Source organism: Podarcis melisellensis (genome assembly GCF_964234715.1).
Source record: "Podarcis melisellensis genome assembly, chromosome: 13".
Taxonomy (NCBI): Eukaryota; Metazoa; Chordata; class Lepidosauria; order Squamata; family Lacertidae; genus Podarcis; species Podarcis melisellensis.
Genome location: NC_138545.1, coordinates 19,319,160 through 19,341,882, shown reverse-complemented (window position 1 = coordinate 19,341,882; position 22,723 = coordinate 19,319,160). Strand labels below are relative to the sequence as shown.

At 45.0% G+C, this 22,723-nt stretch overlaps 1 protein-coding gene across 1 annotated transcript; it reads right to left on the bottom strand.

Annotated features, from left to right (window-relative positions):
- Positions 1 to 1,147: 1,147 nt before the first annotated feature.
- On the bottom strand, positions 1,148 to 21,861 carry LOC309355273 (neuronal pentraxin-1-like). The gene is made up of 5 exons (XM_081885986.1): positions 20,598 to 21,861; positions 11,161 to 11,341; positions 8,730 to 8,977; positions 5,884 to 6,063; positions 1,148 to 5,249 (listed from the first exon to the last, which is right to left on the bottom strand). The coding sequence occupies exons 1-5, from the start codon at positions 21,354 to 21,356 to the stop codon at positions 5,040 to 5,042; spliced, it is 1,578 nt and encodes a 525-aa protein (XP_081742112.1). The 5' UTR covers positions 21,357 to 21,861; the 3' UTR covers positions 1,148 to 5,039.
- Between the last annotated feature and the right edge of the window lie 862 nt (positions 21,862 to 22,723).

The window sequence follows — 22,723 nt, the reverse complement described above, 5'->3', positions numbered from 1 at the left end:
CTTCCTTTGGGATCTAACTGAGAAAGTAAGCTGGTTTTGGGGGCCCAGCAAATGTACAACCTCACCCCCTCTCTGGCATCGTGATGGGTGAGCTCCACTCTCTTCCCCATTCAAAAAAACAACAACGGGGAATACAGTGGTACCTCAGGTTACATACGCTTCAGGTTACAGACTCTGCTAACCCAGAAATAGTGCTTTGGGTTAAGAACTTTGCTTCAGGATGAGAACAGAAATGCTCTGGCGGCGTAGCAGCAGCAGGAGACCCCATTAGCTAAAGTGGTGCTTCAGGTTAAGAACAGTTTCAGGTTAAGAACGGACCTCTGGAACGAATTAAGTACTTAACCCGGGGTACCACTGTAGCTCATCTTATTTCCAAATCCAAATTTGGGGTGAGTCTCCTATGTATCAACCCAGTCCTCTTCACCACACCCATCCACTGATCTCTTCCCTCCATCCTCTCTTATGAAGACTGGTGCTTCGAAGTACTCCAGTAGCAACAAACGGGGAGAAAGGAGGAAAATCTCTCCTACCTCCCTGCTGTGAAGCAGCCTCTGAGAAACAGCCATTCCAGGGTTTACTTTCAGCCAGGTGTTGGCCCTCTGCATAGCAACGCATCAGGCAAAAGGATGGGGGACTTTCACAGAACACCAGCTCTGTGCAATATGGTTCGAGGGTGTGGCCCATGAGTGGGGACACAGATTCCTCTCTGGATCAGATTGAACTTTCTCCAGCTCAGTTGAAAATCTGAGCCAGAGAAGAACCATGTGTACTGCTCACTTTGCATTTGAGCTGAGCCTTTTGGGTCCAGGCATTATATTGATTTGGGAAAGGAAAAGGGAAAATGTCAGATAATATCTAGGGTGGGCATCAACTACAGCTCCTGAGACCAGCCTGCTGTGGAGAAGCGGAAGCAAGATACTGCCATTCTCCCCACCCCCTGCCCTGCTTCCTGGAGCCAGACTAGATCTCTCTATTGGCCTCGGGGTCACTAATGCATCCTTCCTGAGGCTATTAATACTTTGCTGCTCTGCTGACCTTGCATGTCCATCCCACAGCTGAGGGGCCAGATCTGGCCTGAGCCACTGCTAATGAGATCAAGAACAAGTGAATGACCTGCCTGGACACGAGCCAAAGCAATGCTGAAATCACTTTTCTCCAAATGAAATTCTCAGGTTTTCCCCTTGAGAATTTTGATGCAAGATATCCACTGGATATTCTCTGAACATTATTAGCAATTGCTCATAATACCCTTATTCTTCCCTCCATAGCAATTCACACATGTTCCTGGAACATCTCCCATCTGCTCAGCTGATGGGGTCAAAAACTGCATTGCGTTGCCAAACGTTGACTGAATATTTCATATCTCTGTTCCATACATCTTAGCTGACGGTATATTAGGGATGGTATTCAGTATTTGATAGCTGAAATGCAATTAGGGTTGCATACACTCTTCTCTCCCTGAAAGGTAGTCAACTGTCAAACACCGTAAATGACATTCAGTAGTTAAAAGCATGAGCTGTAAATCTGGGTGCGAGCTCAAATCTCCCCTTGGTCATAATCTTACTTGTGTGTCCATGTCCAGTTCTTACTTGCAGCCTCCATACCCACAATATAGGGATAACATATTCCCCCAATAATTTTGACATTAAAAAACCCCTGAAAATCAGCCTCGGAGGCAGCAAAAGCAAGTTGAAAAGTAAAAAAGAAGCTTCAGAGGCTGCAACTGAGAACAGCAGAATGGGGGGGGGGGTGCTTAACCCTTTCCAGCTGGTTTTCTGGTCCATTCCTGCCCACCTACACCATCTGATTTTCCATCAACAAGAGAAAAACCAGAGGTTTCCCTTCACTCTTAAGAACTATTTTAAGAGCAGCGTATTGGGGAGGGGTATTTTGAGGTTGGAAAATAATTCCTGGAGAAAAAATGCGGCATCTCCCCCACCCTGAGTGGAACTCAGCCTAGCAGCCCTGCTAAAACTGCTTGTACAGTGGTACCTTGGTTCTTGAACGCCTTAGTACTCAAACAACTTGGAACCCAAACACCGCAAACCCGGAAGTAAGTGTTCCGGTTTGTGAACTTTTTTCAGAAGCCAAACGTGCTCCGTTTTGAATGTTACGCTTCCGCTTTGAATGTTACACTGAGGTCTGTTTCTGCTATTTATTTTGCATTTTTGTTTCTGTGGCTTTTTTGTTTTGTTTTGGTGACTGTGTGGAGCCCAGTTCAGCTATTGATTGATTGATTGATTGATTGATTGTGTGACTGCAGTACATTGTTTATTGCTTTCATTTCATGGATCAGTGGTCTTGTTAGATGGTAAAATTCATGTTAAATTGCTGTTTTAGGTTTTTTTTAAAAAAAGTCTGGAATGGATTAATCTATGGGAAAGCATATCTTGGTTTTGGAATGAACCTCCAGAACAGATTAAGTTTGAGAACCAAAGTACCACTGTATTTAAAAGAAATGTGGAGGAAAGTCAAGGTCTAGTTTGATCATGAGCTAATATCTGGGGTCTTGGACAAGTGCTATCTAGATGCAATGTGTGTTATGAAAGAAACTTTTGGAGTCTTAAAGGCAAAGACCAAAAAGCATGTGGGAAAGGGTTACAGTTTCTTTGGCAGGTTTATTGCATCCAGTTTGAAGTATGAAAATTCAAGACAATTAACATCATACCCCCATGTAGCTACACCCATTCCACAAATGAACGCTATCAAAGCCCAGGAAAAAAACCAGTATTTACAAAGAGAGAGAGTGATAGAAAAACCTATGCTAAGTTTATATATATATATATGTACACACATACACAAGAGAAGACATTTGGTGTTTATTTGGAGCAAACATTAAAACTCTGGTCTGCATCCTTCACTGATTCCAACAAAGCTAGGATTTCTGGCTTCTAGGCTCCTCCCTTGAAAGCCAAAACAGATGTGATGTGAGATATTCCTGATCTGCCATTACTGTAGATCTGCAATGGATAAAGCTAGCTGCTTCAAAATGATTTAATTCCAACATCACATCTGTTTCAGCCCTTTCTCCCTTGCAGTCCCAATCAGGTGTGGGGAATCTTTGCCGCTCCTGATTCTACAGAACTACAACTCCCATCTGCCCCAGCAAGCATGGTCAATGGCCAGGGGTGATGGGAGTTGTAGTTCACCAGTATTGGGGTGGTCAGGCAAAGGTTCCCCACACCTGGTGTAGGCAGTCTCCTCCAGAGTTTGGATATCCTTGCTTCTAGGCACACCTGCTCTCTTGAACTGCACCTCACTTTTATACTCTTATCCACAATGTAGTTGTATTCCTCCTTCTATTTATAATGGAGGGGTCCAATATATTACCCTACATTTACTAAAATGACAATCAATACAGATCCGTACAACCATTTTGCCATTGTTTTTCTCCAGCACATACTGTGTTTTTGCAGTTAATCTGTGTCGAATGTGTGTATGAGAGTAGTTCATGGCATTCTCCATGTGACCAAGCACTTATTTTCTACCTGGTCTGTGTCATCCATGATCCTGTGTTCTAATGTGCATGTTGTGAGTGTCAACTGTAATGAGGGTTGAGAAGGTGAAGCACTGAATTGGAGTTTGTATATATGAGCAAATGTAGCAACCAGTCATTCCCTTTGTCACAGCACATCAAAATCTGAGCTGCCACCGACAACAAAATATGCTTTTATGGTGATGTGCATTATGGATTTATGGTGTTTCCAGAATCTGACCGAATCCCATCAACCCACATATCAGCTTGCTTCTAGACTTTGGCCCATGGCTTTTGTGTTTCATTCAGCCCATGTCTACATTACACATTTGGAATAATTTCCCTCAAACAGTTGATTTTCTTGATAATTGGTGAAGGTATCTTGAAATATTTACAAATTAGCCTAAGATACGCAAACTAGTGGAAGTGGGTTAAAAACCTTTAGAAAAATGGTCATGTGAATCCACCTAAGGAGAGAAGCATCAGTGTAGAGGCACACGTTTTATACATATTGACAAAGAGAGCAAAATATTCCTACAGATCCTCCCCAAATCTTATAGGAAGGCCTAGATCCTGGAAGTTGTTCCCTAGGAGCGGAAAGGAGATGTTAAAATCAACAATGGTTCCAGAAGCGGACTCCACCAAGTTTTGGGATAATTCATGGAAGGGCTAAGATTGACACACAGAACTTTAACTCTCCTAATAGGATGTGTAGGGTGTATTTAATTGGTCAGTATGTCTGGGATGAAGGACGGAGGTCTTCCTGTTTAGAGGAAGCAGATAAGCTGAGTTCGCAAATGGCTATTTAGTTTAGTAAAAAACAACAACACAAGATCTTGTCTTCTGAACTGAGGAGGGAGTGTTAGAGATCTCCAAGACAAAAAAAAAAAGTACCTAACTTTCCCTCCAATTCCTGCCAAGCATATTTCACAAAGGCAACAGAAGAAAGCTACTATTTAAAAACAGATTTAGAGATGGTTGGGAAACTCAGTTTGCCAGAGATTGGATAATCTGACTATTTCCAATTATCTTCCCAAGGAACCAATACTGTGCTAATAAGGCCTTACAAAAGACCTATATAAGCAGTCTTCTCTATTTTACATGCATCTACCTTTATGTTCCACCATGAGAATGTCATTTCCATTTACTTCACATATAAAGGAAGTGCTCCATTCCAAAACATGATGGCGCCATTTTACAGTCGGGACAAAAGTCCCTTACCTCAACAGAACAGACATCAATGCTCCAAATGTTTGCTTACTTTTTAAAGGTAAAATTTTGATCAGGCACCCTTGTTGAAAATCCAGGCATGCTAGATTCCAGATCCGAAGATCCCCCTGCACAAAACTTGGCTACATACACCCCACCCTCTCCTAAGAGATCCAGGAGTACCCTTGTCCCAAATGGAAAGGTCCCCATTATTTTCCAAACCCTACCCTCTTTTATAAAAAACAAACAAAAAACCACTAGGTATCTTTGTCCCTCCAGAAAATCCTGGGGTGCTCGTGCCCAGCCCCACCCTCTCCTCTCGAGAACCCAGAAGTCCCTCTTCCTTCGTAGCCTCTCAGTGGCAGGCATTAAATGGTAGCTTGACTACTCCTCCGTGAAGCTCCATGGAGGCTTCGGCCCAGTTGATGATGTCGCCACCGGCGTAGCTGGTGCAGGTAGCCATCTTGTAAACCTCGCCTGGTGTCAGGATGTGGCCCCACATGTTGAAATCTGAGATTTCCCCAATGAAGGCTTGAGTGGCGTCAAAGCGGCCACCCAGAGTGTCCTGTAGGAAGAGGAGTGGGGAAAGAGAGTGAACACACAGCAGGGCAAGAGAATCTGTGGCCCTCCGTGTGGTGCTGGACTCCATAAGATCATAAGAAGAGCCTGCTGAGCCAAGCCAAGGGCCCATCCAGTCCAGCTTCCAGTTCTCACATTGGCCAACCAAATGCTTGTGGAAACAGGACCTGAGTGCAGAAGCAGTGCTCCCTTCAGTGGTTTCTAGCAAGTAATATTTGGAAGCATTTACTGCCTCTGAGAGTGGAGGTAGAACATAGCCTTCAGGGATTGTGGCCTTCTCCATGAATTTGACTCTGGCTCTCATTAGCCCTAGCTGGCATGGCCAACTGTCAAGGATGACAACACACCTTCCAACATCTCAAGACCCCAAACCAGGACACACATCTTTCTGCTTGAGCTCCTGCATGAGTCACGTGAACTGCGTGAGATCACATGACCCATGTGAGATCACACAACCCAGAATAGACACTTTTTTCCGAGCCATGCTTGCACAGAACCCAAAAAAGCATGTTTTGGGGCACTGCATAATTCAGCAACACTTAGAGAGCTACGTATTCCCCATCCCAGATTTAGAGGAACCAGAAATGGCTCTCTATAAGTAATAATTGAGAGCTATTTACCTGCTCCTGGCCCAGTACAAAAACACCCCCAGGCTTCACCGGATGCCAGGGAGCCAGGTTCTCTCCGCTCCCTCTCCGGACTCCATCCTGGTAAGACTCCCAAATGCCATCCCGGGTTGACCAGGTCACACAGATGTGGTGCCACTTAGCATCATTAATGGCCAGAGGTAATGTGGCGGCCTGCAGAGAAAAAAGGTTAAAGTGGGGTGAGCAAACATGCTGAGCCCTAAGAGTATTGCTGCAATAAGTGTATCGTGATCTGAATGGCACCAGCTATGTTGAACCTGCACAGCCTTGGACCGAGAAGAAGCAGGTTATAGCTGATATCCAGACAGCTATCCTTGGGAATATCTCTCTGTGCCTCACCTCCAATGTTTTTGGGAGGGAGATCAATACAGTGGGAGAGGATAGGCAGGATGGAGCACAATATATTTTGCCGATCCAGTTTCAATGGAATCCTGAGGCATTCCTCAATATCCCTTCTGAGGTCTTTGCTGAAGGCTGTGGCCAAAGGACAAGCTGAACTTCAAGACACGTAAAAGGCAAACGTTGTCAAAAAGAAACCAAGTCCATAATGGGGTAATATCTTAATTCTTGTTTAGTCGTTTAGTCGTGTCCGACTCTTCGTGACCCCATGGACCAGAGCACGCCAGGCACTCCTGTCTTCCACTGCCTCCCGCAGTTTGGTCAGACTCATGTTTGTGGCTTCAAGAACACTGTCCAACCATCTCATCCTCTGTCGTCCCCTTCTCCCTGTGCCCTCAATCTTTCCCAACATCAGGGTCTTTTCCAAGAAGTCTTCTCTTCTCATGAGGTGGCCAAAGTATTGGAGCCTCAGCTTCACGATCTGTCCTTCCAGTGATCACTCAGGGCTGATTTCCTTCAGAATGGATGCGTTTGATCTTCTTGCAGTCCATGGGACTCTCAAGAGTCTCCTCCAGCACCATAATTCAAAAGCATCAATTCTTCGGCGATCAGCCTTCTTGATGGTCCAGCTCTCACTTCCATACATCACTACTGGGAAAACCATGACTTTAACTATACGGACCTTTGTTGGCAAGGTGATGTCTCTGCTTTTTAAGATGCTGTCTAGGTTTGCCATCGCCTTTCTCCCAAGGAGCAGGCGTCTTTTAATTTCGTGACTGCTGTCACCATCTGCAGTGATCATGGAACCCAAGAAAGTAAAATCTCTCACTGCCTCCATTTCTTCCCCTTCTATTTGCCAGAAGGTGATGGGCCCAGTGGCCATGATCTTCGTTTTTTTTTATGTTGAGCTTCAGACCATATTTTGCGCTCTCCACTTTCACCCTCATTAAAAGGTTCTTTAATTCCTCTTCACTTTCTGCCATCAAGGTTGTATTAGGGCCAACCAAAAAATCACAGCAATGTGGCAACTTCTGAGTTCTCCAGAACACTTCATCAGGCAATATAGGATGGTGGGGTGAAGATTTTTATCTAAAACTAAGCTAGCTGTGTAGCTTGCAATATGCATCTTGGAAATGGCAACTTCGTGGCTACAACATCTAGTTGTGTACTTTTTGTTTCAAACTTTTCCTTGTCTGTCTCTTTGTGTGATATCCCATCTGGTGAAGAGCTATGGAGAAACTCAAAACATTGCCACATGGCTGGGACTTTTTGGCTGGTTCCAATAAAGACACGATGCGGCTGTGGACTCTAGAGTTGTAGCTGTAATTGTGAATGAATGGATGTTTGTTGGCCAAGGTTTGTTCAACTGACACAATTTATTCCAAAACCAGAATTGGGTACGGGAGGATGTAGCTCACAGAATATTCTAATGCAAACGTCAAGGTATCTATAGCTACTGTACATCTCTCCTTTTCAGCAAATCCCCTGTCTGTGTCCCCTCTTGTCTACCTTGTGAAGAATTCATTTTGTTCTGTATATCCCAGAACCCCAGTCCAGAAGGCTTGAAATGGCAAACAAGGCAGGCTTCTTTCTCTTTAATTTATTGTTGGGCCCTCTTCCGATTTGGCAGGACATCACTGAATTGTTCCAGCCCAAGTGATCATAAAAAACTATTTTTGTTTTTTTATTTATTGTAACCCAAAAGGCAGGCAAGACAGAGAAAAACATGAACATGGTGGCCATTCTTCAAACGTATTAGATTATTTGATTTCTAGACCACTTCATATATTTAGAAAATATCTCTAAGCGGTGTACAGAAAACTGAAACAACAAAAGAAAGCTTCGACAAAATATTACAAAAATACACCGTTACCTATAAAAATGTTACATTAATACAAAGTTACTAATATATGAGAGAAAAATATATATGTGAGAAAAGGGACGCGGATGGCGCTTTGGGTTAAACCACAGAGCCTAGGGCTTGCTGATCAGAAGGTCGGCGGTTCGAATCCCCGCGACGGGGGTGAGCTCCCGTTGCTCGCTCCCTGCTCCTGCCAACCTATCAGTTCGAAAGCATGTCAAAGTGCAAGTAGATAAATAGGTACCACTCTGGCAGGAAGGTAAACGGCGTTTCCGTATGCTGCTCTGGTTCACCAGAAGCGGCTTAGTCATGCTGGCCACATGACCTGGAAGATGTATGCCAGCTCCCTCGGCCAATAAAGCGAGATGAGCGCCGCAACCCCAGAGACGGCCACGATTGGACCTAATGGTCAGGGGTCCCTTTACCTTTACCTTTACTAATATATGTAAATCAATATGAGTTCATTTTCCTTCTGACACATCCTCCCTCTCTGCCTCCAGATTGTCACCCAGGGTCCAAACTCTTAGCTCACCCACAAAAGCCTCACAGTGAGTCTCGCAACATATCTGACCGCCGCCACCCAGCTCAGGAAGCTACCAGATTGGCCTTGCTCCCGTACCTTGTCATTGATCAGCAGTTCCATGGGGTTATTTCCCCACTCGATGAGCACCACTTCGTTGGCCTGGCCTGGCACAGAGTAGGAGAAAGGGGTGCCCATTCCTGGTGCGGAACTGGATTTGAGCCAGAGGCAGATGGAGAAGGCAAAGATCTCGTGATGGAGCGTGCGCTTCACCTTGACGTACATGTAGTTAGTGCGGAGGGGGAAGCCCACCCGGAAGTCCTCAGACTGCTTCTCCACCTTGTTTCCTGGAGGACAGAGGGGATCAGAGATGTGGGACTGAGCTGCCAACACAGAGAAATGGAGGGGAATTGGGTTTGTCCATCCATCGGCTGCTAACTGCCCAGTTTATCTACCAAGCATCCGCCCCCCAAATACTCTTTTGATCCATTCCCATCTTCCCCCCTACCAACTGTAACTATGCCTGATCACCAGAAATGCCATGCACAATTTCCTAGTTGACTCCTCCCTCCACTCTCTCTGTGGACTTACTTGTACTGGGTTTTTACACTGTTGTACACTCCTAGGGGCAGGTACCTCTTCTTTGTAAAGCCCCATGCACACTGATGGTGCAACTGACATAATATTAATGGACAACAACAGCATTCATCCATCACACTCTGCTGTCTGTCTGTTTAGCTGTCCATCTCCATTCATCATGGTCTATCCAGTCATATCTGTTCACATGGCTGTTAAAGTTTCCATCCACCTATACAGCAGATGGACAAGTAGATTCTGAGAGCCCATAAAATGGACATACAAACCAAACATTTGAAGCACACAACCCCTCTCCCGAGAAGCTGTCGTTTCTTAAGAGTGCTGAGAATTGTAGCCCTGCGAGGCTAAAACTACAGATCCCAGGATTCTTTGCAGGGGATGTGCCTTAAATGTATGCTATGGGCACAGCCTTATACTATAAGGTTCGAAGGACAAGCCTCCAGTAGATATTACTCAGTGGTTTGAAGATCTTACTGTCATTTCTGTGTTTGAAAGAATGGCTTATAATTGCCAGTCTCATTTTAGGTATCTATCTGTACATATGGACTATTTATAGTTATCCACACATTTAATTTAGGATTGATGGAATATATTATTGACAATGTCATAAAAAAATATCTATGTTTCTTTTTGTTGTATTTGAAAATTATGTTTTGTGGTTTTTGTGGTTTTTTAAAAAATCTTTGTTTCCTTCTATCCCACAACCAATGAACCAGCCAATGAGCCACACATGACTGCTTTTATCTACCAAGCCATGTTTTCAATGTTCTGTCACTGAGCCATCCATCCCAACATCTTTCATTCTGCCTCCCCATGGATCTACCGATCTACGAATCCACTGTGTTGTCATTCCTTCCACACATCCTTCCACCCATCTCTCTTCTGACTGGATCATGATTCATCCAACTAAATAATGACATCCACTTATTCCATTGTCCACATGCTGATAAATTTATTTGCCTAAGAAATTGATTTTAGAGCAGGAACCTTTGGCCCTCCAGATGTCGCTGAACAACACCTCCCATCACCCCCTGCAAACATGGTCAGTGAGCAAAGGTGATGGGGAGTTGAAGTTCAGCAACATCTGGAGGGCCAAAGGTTACCCACTCACACAAACTTGATTCAGAGCCAGCATGGCTCTGAAGCAGGGTTTGCCAGCGCAGTGGTGACCTCCACATGTTTTTGTTAGAATTCCTGCTCCATGATTGCAGTCATGGGATTGTTGTCTATTCCATGACGGTATATGTTTTGAGTCCACAGAGTGGGAAGTGACAGAGAAAGGATGTTTGTGTTACTGTGTTCCGTGAAGTGGGACTATTGTCCTTTGTCCTTTTTCTCTTTGCTGTCTGATGCTAGAGAGAGAGGGAGCCATGTTGCAGTGTGCCGTGTGTGTTCATATGTAAATAAAGTAGATTAGCCAAAATGCTGAGTTGCTGGGGTCTGTCACGCAAGCTGCGCAGACTCTGCAAATCCCTAAGTGTGCCGATGTCTGTTGGCATCGTTCACTGTGATGTTCGGGCTGAAGAAAGCTTCTGAAGCTCCCGAACAATTGACCAGGAGGGAGAGAACATGCCAGTCGGGCATGTGTCTCTGCCAGGATCCTACTCGAGTGTAGGATGAGCTCCTGACAGCTTTTAGATTCCAATTCCCAGTCAGCATGGACAGTGGTCAGGGGGAATTATGGGAGTTGTGCTCCAATAACATTGACTACCCTTTCTCTGGAGCAACAGAAAACAAATTTATTCTGTGACAACCCTTCAGATACTTGAAGATGACTTCCTTCCTTCCTTCCTTCCTTCCTTCCTTCCTTCCTTCCTTCCTTCCTTCCTTCCTTCTTTCCTTCCTTCCTTCCACCTCCACCCCATTGTCTCAAGACCAAACTCCCTCTCCCCACCCTGACCCTGACAACACCTGGTGTGTGACTGCCACTCACCTTTCTCAACACTGTGCCCATGAGAGACGTGTTTGTGCCTGAGTCCTGCTGCTGTTGGCACACCCACCGTGTGATGCTCAGAGGTGTTTGATTTCTCATGGATCTGATGCTCCAAGATGCTTATCTTTTTCTGGAGAGCATCGCGCAGGGACGTGGAGAAGACAGAGCTGTTCCGATTGTGCTGGTGAAGGCAAGACGGGCACACGTGTCAACCATTAATTCTGTAACTCTGCCACTTCTCTCTTGCTGCCTCAAAACCCCAGAACTTCCTACCAGGACACTTCTGTTGCCACTCTCATCTTTCTTCTCCTGAAAGCTACTTTTTTTGTGAAACCTTCTTCACAATCTATTAGTTCTCATCCCCTGCTGAATGTATAACCAAACTAAACACATGGCCTTCCTGTGACTTTCACCTCCATCTTCTTTGTGTTGAGTTTTAGATTGTTAAGTGCCACAGAGAAGGAACCTGTGTTGCTTGTTCGTTGTTATTTAAATGACTTTGGCTGCATAAACACCATACATTTAAGCTTTAAATTTTAAAGCACACTTAAATAACATTCTTTCCCCAAAAAAGATTCTGGGAACTGTAGTTTGTTAAGGGTGCTGAGATTTACAGCTCTGCTGGGGGTAAAATACAGTTCCCAGGATTCTTGTGTACATTTGTGCTTTAAATGTATGTTGTGTACGCAACCATACACTCTAGTGGCATAATAATAATAATAATAATAATAATAATAATAATAATAATAATGCGTCAGGCCTTGTCTAAGACACAGCCTACATAAAACAAACAGTTCATTGACTGTTCAATCCTGCATGTGTGTACTCAAAAGTAAGCCTTATTGACTTCAATGGAACTTATTCCCAGGTACGGGTCAACAGATCCGTGGCACTAGCTACCCGGCCAGCCCTGCCGCACAGCAGTGTGACAAACTGCTTCAGGCAACACCAAGAGGGGGACAAGAAGTGGTGTCTGACTGATGCAGCAAGACTTTCTCAGGTGTTTTCTCGAATGGGGCCGGGGGCTGGGAGGAAGACATTTGGGTTCGGTTTCTGGAAGCAAAATATATTGAGCCACTACTGCCAATTCCCACAGTCCCTTCCCTGCCCACAAGCCTGAACTGGGAGACCCACCAACTTTGATACTGTACCCCACCTCCAGTTTGGTGTGTTCCTGGATATCTAATTCTTGCTTACGTATTAAGAAGGGGGAAAGCGAGGGAAAAGGGCAGCAGAATTATTTTTAGTCACTGCACTCAGGTTAACACCTCAGATGCTCTAGTAATCTCTATTCCCACCCACAGTGATGGTGGCAGAACTGTCCTGTCCCTCGTTTCAAGGCTTCTTCTGTAAAAGCCACCACGTACGAAGCAGAATCATAAAACCACGTACAAAGGTGCTGTTCAGAACATATTTTGAAGGCCTCTGCTCTTTTTGAGAAACAAAATATCTTGGCTTTCTTAGCTTCTGTGCATTCTAGCTCCACAGGAAAAACTGAACATTTTAAGAGAAAACACAGGAATCCTGTTTTGCATTCCTCCCTTCCTCCACACAAAAACTCCACACAAAATTCCTCCACACAAAAACTGACCAATAGATAGATGCATGGGAAAGGGCCTTCTCAGTGGTGGCCCCTTGATAAATGTTTATTAACCTTGGGTTCCCAAATCAGTTGAGACCATAACTCTCATCATCCCCAGCCAGCCAGCTTAGCCAATGGTCAGTTGTAGTCCAAGGACACCTAGATCCCCCAAGTTGAAGAAAATGGGCTCAGGCCAGTGGTTCTCAAAGAGTGTGGCAGGAAGATTCAAGGACAATCTAAGAAATGTTCAAACATTTCAGTGTAGTATAGTATAGGATCAATATATACTTTTTTATTTGCAGAATATTTGCATTGTTTCATACTTTCTGGATGCCCCGTGATCATATTAGAAAGTATTTTGTTCTCTATGTTATAAATCAAGCACTGCTAGGAGTCGTTTCTTTTTGTTTTCCAGTGCATTTCTTATCAATTAAAAAAAAAAAGTGTAGCAATGAGCAATTTTTTTATTCTGAAAATGTGTCCCAGAGAAAGAAGTTTGAGAACCACTGGCTTAGGCTATGAAATTACCTGCCTCTAGGACAGAGATCTCTCTATGCCTGAAGTATCAGTTGAAACCAATGTTGTTCTGACATGCATTTCAGTAGGAAATTCTTACATGTTTTGTATTAGTTATCCAGCAATTTGGGTGCGGGTTGTTGTTTTTTTGTAGGGTGTCATTATTGTTTTTTTAATCATGGTTTTATGATAGCTGTTTCCCAGGTTATGGGTCTTGTAAATATGAGTTATAAATTTTTTATAAATATAAAACAACTAATTATTATTTATTTATTTATTTATTTATTTATTTATTTATTTATTTATACCTCGCTCATCTGGCTGGGTTTCCCCAGCCACTCCGGGCAGCTTCCAACAAAATATGAAAATACAATAGTCTGTCAAACATTAAAAGCTTCCCTAAACAGGGCTGCCTTCAGATGTCTTCTAAAAGTCTAGTAGTTGTTTTTCTCTTTCACATCTGGTGGGAGGGCGTTCCACAGGGCGGGTGCCACTACCAAGAAAGCCCTCTGCCTGGTTCCCTGTAACTTGGCTTCTCGCAGCGAGGGAACCGCCAGAAGGCCCTCAGCACTGGACCTCAGTGTCCAGGCAGAACGATAGGGGTGGAGACACTCCTTCAGGTAAACTGGACTGAGGCCGTTTAGGGCTTTAAAGGTTAGCACCAACACTTTGATAGCAACAAATAGCAACACAACAGAAGCTGCTTTCATACCTCAGGGACTTTGGTTTCTATCCTGATTTGCAAGTGCAGTTCTGGCCCAGCAGCCTAGGCTGAGGACATCTAAAATACCACTTTCTACCATTTGTAGCTGCCCATCAATTGGATGTTCACCTGAGACCCTCTTCCCAATAGCCCTGCCCTTTGGAGGTTAGGGCCTCCACTGTGGAAAAACCTCTCCTAGAGAATTACCTCCCTAAACAAATGTCCCATGTCCTGTTAGCCCTTGTCAATGTATGTCTGGTGGGTGTTTTACACTGTTTCAATGGGAGCGACAAATCTCTTTGAGGTTTGTTACACTGGAAAGTCAGGATGAAGATCTTTTAAATAATCACAACAACACTAGCAATTAGAGCTGTCATCCACTTAAAGAAGCCTTAGGCTGTGTACACGCTATACTTTTAAAGCACATTAGAAGCACATTTCCCTCCCCATCAATAATTCGGGGCACTAGTTTGCTAAAGGTTGCTGGGAACGGGCAACTCTTTAAGGAGGAAACTTCAGTGCCCAGAATTCTTTGGGGAAAATAATGTGCATGGGATGTGCTTCAGAGGTCATCGTGTGTACCTCAGTCCCAGCCCTACCTGCAGATACCAAGAATTGAGCATGGGGGCATCTCCATGCAAAGCAGGTGCTCTGCTACTACTGAGCCTCAGGTTGTACAGGGTTGCCAAAGTTGGCAGTGCCCATGAAAAACGCCCAGAGCGACCTCTCAGTTATTTGCTGCTTTGCTGCCAAACCTGTCAGTCCTGTCCTACTTGAGTTCTGGGGAAAGATTTTGGACGTATTTTTCTTATTTGAAAACAATAAAGGAAAGTTCTAACCAAATAAAAACGTCATCCTGTTTTGAAATGGACTCCTTACAGCTAGAAGAACAAGAGGATGAAGAAGAAGAAGAAGAAGAAGAAGAAGAAGAAGAAGAAGAAGAAGAAGAAGAAGAAGAAGAAGAAGAAGAAGAAGAAGAAGACTTATCGTGTTCGTAATATTTGTAGTACTTGGCCACTTGGTAGTGTCACCTCAAAGTACAGCTGTGTTCTATTTCTATCTAGAGCAAATCACATTGAACTGGAAGTTGAAAAATAAGCAAACTTTAAAGCTGACTAACAGAAAATCATTTTGTAGCTTGTGCGAGACCTGCACAATTTGGCGGGTGGGAGGGGGAGAGAGACTGGAGACACATTGCTTTTTTCCCTACCTTAGTTCCCTGCAGAGCAGACAATACGCTCCAGAAACAGAGCCACCGAGCTAAGCTTGGTGCCCACTTCCACTCAGCTCCCAGGGTAAGTAAGCCCAGACACCCAACCCAGTTGACCCTACTGGGCAACTAGGGTGGGATAGTTACTGTCTTTCCTTCCATGATGGGTTGGACGTTGCAAGGGAGGCATGTTCCTTTGGCCTGTAACCTAGTGGGCTTTGTGGCTATGTAGGGACTTCAATCTGTCTCCCTGGTTCTTGTATGACTCTCCCACTTGTACCCTACTGAGTCGAGATAAATAACAGGTAAACTGTCTCCCCCACCCAGTGTAAGCTGTGTGCCCTAGAGTAGCTTGATTGTCTATTTCAGGGATGGGAATCCCATAGCCCATAGATACTGTTGAACTCCAACTCCCATCAGCCCCTGCTAGCATGGCCAATGGTCAGGAATGACAGGAACAACATCCTCCAGGAACAACATCTGGAGAGCCATAGGCTCCCCATCCATTGTATATATTATTCTGCCATATCCCAGGAAGAATTTGTACCACTATTCAGATTCAGCTGCACAGGAAAATGTGTGGTGGAACTATTATTATTATTATTAGTAGTAGTAGTAGTATTTATTGAATTTATATACCGCCCTATACCCAGAGGTCTCAGGGCAGTTCACTGTATTGTTATTGTTCTGTGCTTTTACTATTTTTGTACACTGCTTTGTGTAATTTTCTTTCAGGGTAGTTCACAGCAAAATAAACATTTTCCCATTAAAAGCAATGCAGTGAAATACAACAATATCTGCAAAAGCTTGGGATTAGTCACTATCAGATGCCTGAGCCAGCACATAGATCTTAAATGCCAAAAACTCATCAGATTTACCTCTTCAGGTATCTGAAGAATTGAGGTATCTGAAGAATTGAGGTATCTGAAGAAGTGTGCATGCACACGAAAGCTCATACCAAGAACTAACTTAGTTGGTCTTTAAGGTGCTACTGGAAGGATTTTATTTTGTTTTGACTATGGCAGACCAACACGGCTACCTATCTGTAACCAGATTTACCTCTTTCCATTATTAGTATTATTTTCTGATTATACCTCTCTGTCCAGGAAATGAAGGAATCCTGCCATCCAAATTACCCCCATATAATTTTACTTCCCGCCTGAAGGGGCCATTGTCTAAAATCAAACCAGTCAATCCCCCCCCCTTTGAAGGCTTAATTAATCCTGTTTCCCACGTAGGCTGCAAACAGACCATACATTTAAAACACACCTAAATCCAACTACTTCCCCCCAAAGAATCCTGGGAACTGTAGTTTTGTTAAGGGTGCTGGGAATTGTAGATTCTGTGATAAGTAAAGTACAATTCCCGAGATTCTTTGGGTGGGTGGAGGGGAATGTCCTTTAAATGTATGGTGTGTATGTGTCCACATATAACCCCAGACAGAATGAGAGCCATATTGTGGGAATCCAGATATGCACAGGAGAAAAAAAGGGCAGGACCTGTACAGGAATGGCCTCCGAAGGATAATTAACAGGTGGTGTGTGAGGGGAAAGCTATGAAGGTGAAGAGAGAAGGCATGGAAAGGTGTGGAGCACAGCATGAGAGGCAGGTCAGATGGTCAGGGAGGCAAGTGGGGAGGGGGACACTAAGAGAATAGGCAGCACATAGTCTTCAATGGAAGTGCCATTCTGTGGTGTCCTCAAGACCCATTCTGCCATCTTAAATGACTCCTGACCTGTCCCTGAAGAGGAGGAGGATGCTCTCTCAGATTGTATAAACGTTATTATTTATGTGCCCCTAAAAATGTTGCAGCACCAAATGACCTCCTGCGTTCCTTTTTGCAGTGGGGGCCTGAGTGTTACATCTGCCAGTCCTTCATTCCATCTCATCTTTTCTCCCATCCTCCTTTGTCTCATCTATCCTGCTTTCCTTCCAACCTTCCTATGCATCTAATAATCCATCGATCCACCTCTGCGTTCCACGAATCCATTTGTATGTTTCCTCTCTCCTGTCTTCCTGGCCTATTTGTTATCCCTCGTCCGACAGCCGTTTTGGGAGATCTTGCAGTTGCTCCACACGAGGGGACGCAATTGTAAGGTACGGGATGTGCAATGTGGAGCAAAGTGAGAGAGAGGCCCAATTTAACATGGTCGGTACAGGCTTTACCTTCATCACATATTATTATTGTTTGCTTCAACAACCCTGCGAGGAAGGTGAGGTGAGGGATAGCCTTTGAGAGGAAAGGACGGTCAGAAAGAATTCCTAAGGCCTAGATGAGTGATGCTGCCACCCTGGCAGTAGTTTTGGCTGTTGTCAGAAGAAGGAGGGATGGGGAGGGAAAAGAAACCTTTGAACTTCATTAATAACTTATAGTGATCCATAAGGGGGGAAAACACTCCAAAATAATCAGGCAATATGTTGCTTGTGCAATGGAACTTTCTCCCCTCTCCTCCTATACACTCCGTAATATTGTTTTAGGGGGTTGAATGAACCCCCAGAACAGTGCATGTGGGAACGGGGTGGGGGGGGTCATTCCACCTTGCATGCTGCCATGCTTGTCATAGCGCAACACTGAATTCCAACCAAGGTCCCAATTTTGAAAACGCCTGGAAACGTCTGGAAAATTTAAAGGCTTGTGGTAAGTCCCCAATAAAGGTTTCACCCAGCTGTCGATTTTGGAGCTTGGTTGACATGTTATTCCTTTCTTTGGAGGTGTGGTAGGTCTCAGGGTGGAGGCTGGTGTGATATGCACTTTGGGAAATCAAGGTTTGTGTGTTGGGGTGTGGGGGAATAAAGGCTCATGAAGACCATTTTCCAGCTGAGACCAAAATGCCTCTAAAAGGACCTGCTCATTTGCAGGAACTGAGATAGCTGAGTGCTAACCTGTCTGGATAAACTGAGCTTGTAAAAAGAAATGAATTGACTTCAACTGGAACCAGAAAATTGACTTCAACTGGAATCATTGTTTGTGCTGTATCATGTGCAAGCTGTTGGTTCTGTTACATCAACCTCACTTTTGTAAAAGTAAAACAAGATGATTTTCTGTCTCTGGTTACATATGGCCATTGGGAGGGAGGGAAATAGACAGACAGAGTACATGTGAGTGAGTGGTCATTTGCGATAAGTTCAGGAAGCAAAGGGCAGAGAGACCACTGACACCAAACCATTACGGAGTCCTAACGAAGATTTCACCTACATTTATCCCTGCGCTTAGGAAAAGGAGTTCCTTACTGAAGGAGATACATTGGCTGCTGAGATAGATATGTTGATGGGAGAGACAAGGAATACAGGGTGTTTGTGGAAAGTGGGGTGGGAGATGGACCTGAGGGCAGGAAAGCAGCATGTCACCCAAACGTTTAGAAAGTGTGTTAGTCAGTATGAAGAAAGGTAAAGGAAACTGTGTATGTTTAGACTAGGGAAAAGAAGATTAAAAGGGGACTCAGTTGCAATCTCTGCCTATTTTTAGAGAGTTTAATACAAAGGTGGCAGAAGGCAATCTCTTCTCTCTTGCAACAGAGACTGGGACAGGGACAATGGGTTTACACCATACTATAGTTTTAGAGCAGCTCCCATCAGCCCCAGCCAGCACAGCCCAATGGTCAGGGATAATGGGATCTGCAGTCCAACAACATCTGGAGTGCCAGATGTTGGCTCCCTCAAGGGATAGGAACATGGGGTGTGGGGTGGATCACTTCTTAACTGAAAGAATGGTGGCCAACCGTATGTGATAAAGCCAGAAACGCATGCTGTTCACTTGATGACTGCAACAAGAAGTGATGACTGAGATATAAATCCACCTAGAGAATTTTCTTTACTAAAATGACTTTCAGCGCAATTTTTTTCAATGGAGTCAATTCAGATATTTTTCTGCCAGACATAAAGGGTAAAGTTGTATAGAAACTGTGATGAGATCCAAGCTACAGATGATCCAGCTCTAGAGATTTTACAGCGTAGGAAGAATCAGGACCTGATCGATATGGCTTAAGCAGGAGATATACTGCCTTAAGACAGAGAATATCCTCCTTTATCCACTGCTTTGTGCAGCATCTTGCCTGATGAAGGCCTCTGTTACAGAAGATGGATGAATAGACATGTAGGTAGGTTGATCAGTCTACAACGGCGTCCTTAAGAAATGAGATCCAAAATATTTCATAGAATCATAGAGGGACCTTGAGCTTAATCTAATCCAACCCCCTTCTGTGCAAGGTATCAACTAAAGCATCCATGAAAGATGGCCGCTCAACCTCTGCTTAAAAACCTCCAAGGAAGGAAAGTCCACCACCTTCCAAGGGAGTCCATTCCACTGTTGAACACCTCTTACTGTCAGAAAGTTCTTTCTTGTAACCAGAAGCCATTGATTTGAGTCCTACCCTCTAGAGCAGGACAAAACAAGCTTGCTCCATCTTCCATGTGTGACAGCCCTTTAGATATTTTAAGATGGCTATCCTATCTCCTCTCAATCTCCTCTTTTCCAGGCCAAAGATACCCAACTCCCTCAACCATCCTCATAAGGCTTGGTTTCCAGACCCTTGACCATCTTGGTCATCCTCCTCTGCACATGTTCCAGCTGGTCAACATCCTTCTTAAATTGTGGCACCCAGAACTAGACACAGCACTCTGGGTGGGGGGTCTGACCAAGGCAGAAGTCCTATTACTTCTCTTGATCTGGACACTATACTTCTGTTGATGCAGCCTAGAATAGCATTGGCATTTTGTGCTGCTGCATCACACTGTTGACTCATGTTAAACCTGTGGTCTACTAAGACCCCTAGATCCTTTTCACATGTACTACAGGCAAGCTAGGTGTCCCCTGGGAGTACTGACTGGCCTGAATTTGTGGTTTTCCCCATTCAGATATTGTCGGTAGTGATGGGGTAGCTTCATAGGCCGTGTCTTCACTATAGCTTTAAAGCACCTCTCAAAGTATTCTGGGCACTGTTGTTTGTTAAGGGTTGCTGGGAATTGTAACTCTGTGAGGGGTAAACTAAAGTGCCCAGAATTCTTTGAGCGAAATAATGTGTTTCAAATAAACTGTCAAAATATTAAATTTTGCTTCTCACATGCAATGTCCAAAAATCATCCCAATGGCTAAGACAACTTAGCCATGTGAATCTATTTGTGCACTTCACAGATGTGAAGAGGAGGCAGGAAAGCTTGATGCGAGAAAGTGTATCTGGCAGTATGGGGAATGTTTTTGGACATTGGATTTATAGAGGGTTGTGTGTTAAATAAGGTGGGGATAAGGAGCATTGCCTGCCGTTGTTTATTGTGATCACGTTAAAGGAGGGAGGGATGGGAGGCAAACTTGGGTGGTGAATATTTGGGTAGACAAGGAACAGATGGACAAATATGAGAAGAAAGCATAACTGGGAAAGATAAGGGATAGTTTTCTGGAGAAGAGGTGGCTGATGCACAAGACATGGTACCTGAAGATGCTCCAGTCTCTCCTTGAGGGATTCCAGCATCCTCTCCATCTGGTTCACCCCAGATGTCTCCTTGGGTGGGTCCTCCATGGTGTTGGCAGCGGCTGCCCCCTTGCGAAAGGCATCGTGGTTGCTGTGCCCCACCTGTAGTTCATGGTGCTCCCGTTGCCCAAAATGGTGGTACTCGTTCTCCCGGGCATGGATGCCTTCATGGGGATCTCGGTGCCCAGCCTCATGGTGTCCCCTGTGACTTTCTTCATGGTGACCCTGATGCCCATCCTCGCGGTGGCCTTGGTGTGCATTCTCATGATGTCCCCTGTGACCATCCTCATGGTGGGTCCGATGCCCACCCTCGTGGTGGCTTCTGTGGACTCCCTCGTGATGCCCATGCCCATGGCTGTGGTTCTCTTCATGGTGACCGCCATGGTGCTCCCCAACATGTCTCCGGGAATGGGCTTCGCAGCGGCTCAGCTTGGCCGTCAACTCCCGCACCGTCTCCCGCTGGTCCAAGATCGTCTCCTTCTGGTGCACCACGGTCTCCCGCAGGTGCAGGATGGTTTCCTTGGCTTCCTCAAGAGTCCCTACCCAGTGCCCATTCCCTGCGCTGTTAGCCCCTGCGCCGTGTCGCTGCTGGCTGGCTGACTGGCAGCCGTTGTCCATATCCAGAGGCATAGGGCTGCAGATGAATTTGGGCAAGCCGTATTCAGTGGCCGGCATCAGTGGGGAGAAGATGAGGCAGAGCAACGCCCAATGCAAGGCCATTTCCACAGCTGCGATGGCTCTGGCGGATGGGAAAGGGATGGGGGTAGGGAGAGCAGTCCGGAATGGGGTTTTGCAGTCAAGGAAGGAGGATGGAGGTGATCCTAGATAGAGGCCGGTGGTCTAGATATCATGGACGTTGCCGCACAACAGATTTAGATGCAACCTTGATCATCTAGGCCCTCTTTTAGGAGGCCAACGAAAATCCCAAGGGGCCACCTCAGAGGCCTCTGTTAGGAAGGCGATCCGAAGGTCTTGATGGAAAAGTGGACGTTAATTCCAGCCGGAGCGTACAATGGAAGGAGTCAAGTTGGGCCCACCAAGTCACCAAACATGAATCGGGTCTTGCCCTCCCCAGAAATCTGGTAGCGTTGCCTCAGCCGTCAGAGCCTTTTCTCCTTTGCCAGCATCTGCTCTTTACTACCCAGCGGAACCGAGCTGCCAGCAGGTATCCCAACACTGTGGGCAGGCGGGATTTGTGCTTTTCCTGCCTCTCCTTCCTTTTCAATTTGCCAAATCCGTTGGTGATGCGGAGAGAGGCATCGTCTCCCCTGGCGACCGAGAAATTAATGGGCTTAAGGTGTCACGGCAGAGCTTTTTCCTTCACCCTTGCCCATCCTCCTCCCACCCCTGTTGCTAAGGCCTCTGCCTGGAAGCCTTTATAGAGCCCCTCCTCATGCCACTGCCCTCCTCCTCTATCCCCCCCCCCCCAGCAGATAAGAGACTTGCAAAGCTAAAACTCCACTCAGAAGAATTAAGTTACCAGTGAGAGACACAGAAGCTAAGTCTGAGCTTTGAACTAATTCACTGGTTTCTCATCTAATGAAAAGTACTTACACGGGGCCCATTATTCGCAGGTAGAATAAGAGGACATAAGGGGAGCCAGGGTGTCAAGTAGGCCATGGGGGGGTGGATAGCAAGACGGGGGGAATATCTGTGAAAGATATATCAATACACCCTACTTTTCCACACAAGGGCCTGGTGGAGTGATCAAAAACAGAGGAAAAGCACAAAACAATTCAATGCAGTGCATAAATATTAAGACGAGACAACCACATTAAAAACACCAGGGTCAATTATCATTTTAACTGTTTGATCCCAATTCCCTAAGCACTGGACATTTCAGAACAGCCTCAATATTATTCCCACCCCTCCAAGAAGCGAAAGTACTTCTAGTGCACTTAGGGGGGAAATATTAGACATATATTCCAAAAGCACAAACAGTATCCCCCCTCCCGCCAGTATTCAAACTCATGGCTTATAATCATCAATTTCATTTTGATATCTCTGGATATTTGGACTGCCTATACTGTATTTAATTTATACATTTAAATTATGGAATAGTCTTATTGTTAATGTGAGCTAGCAAT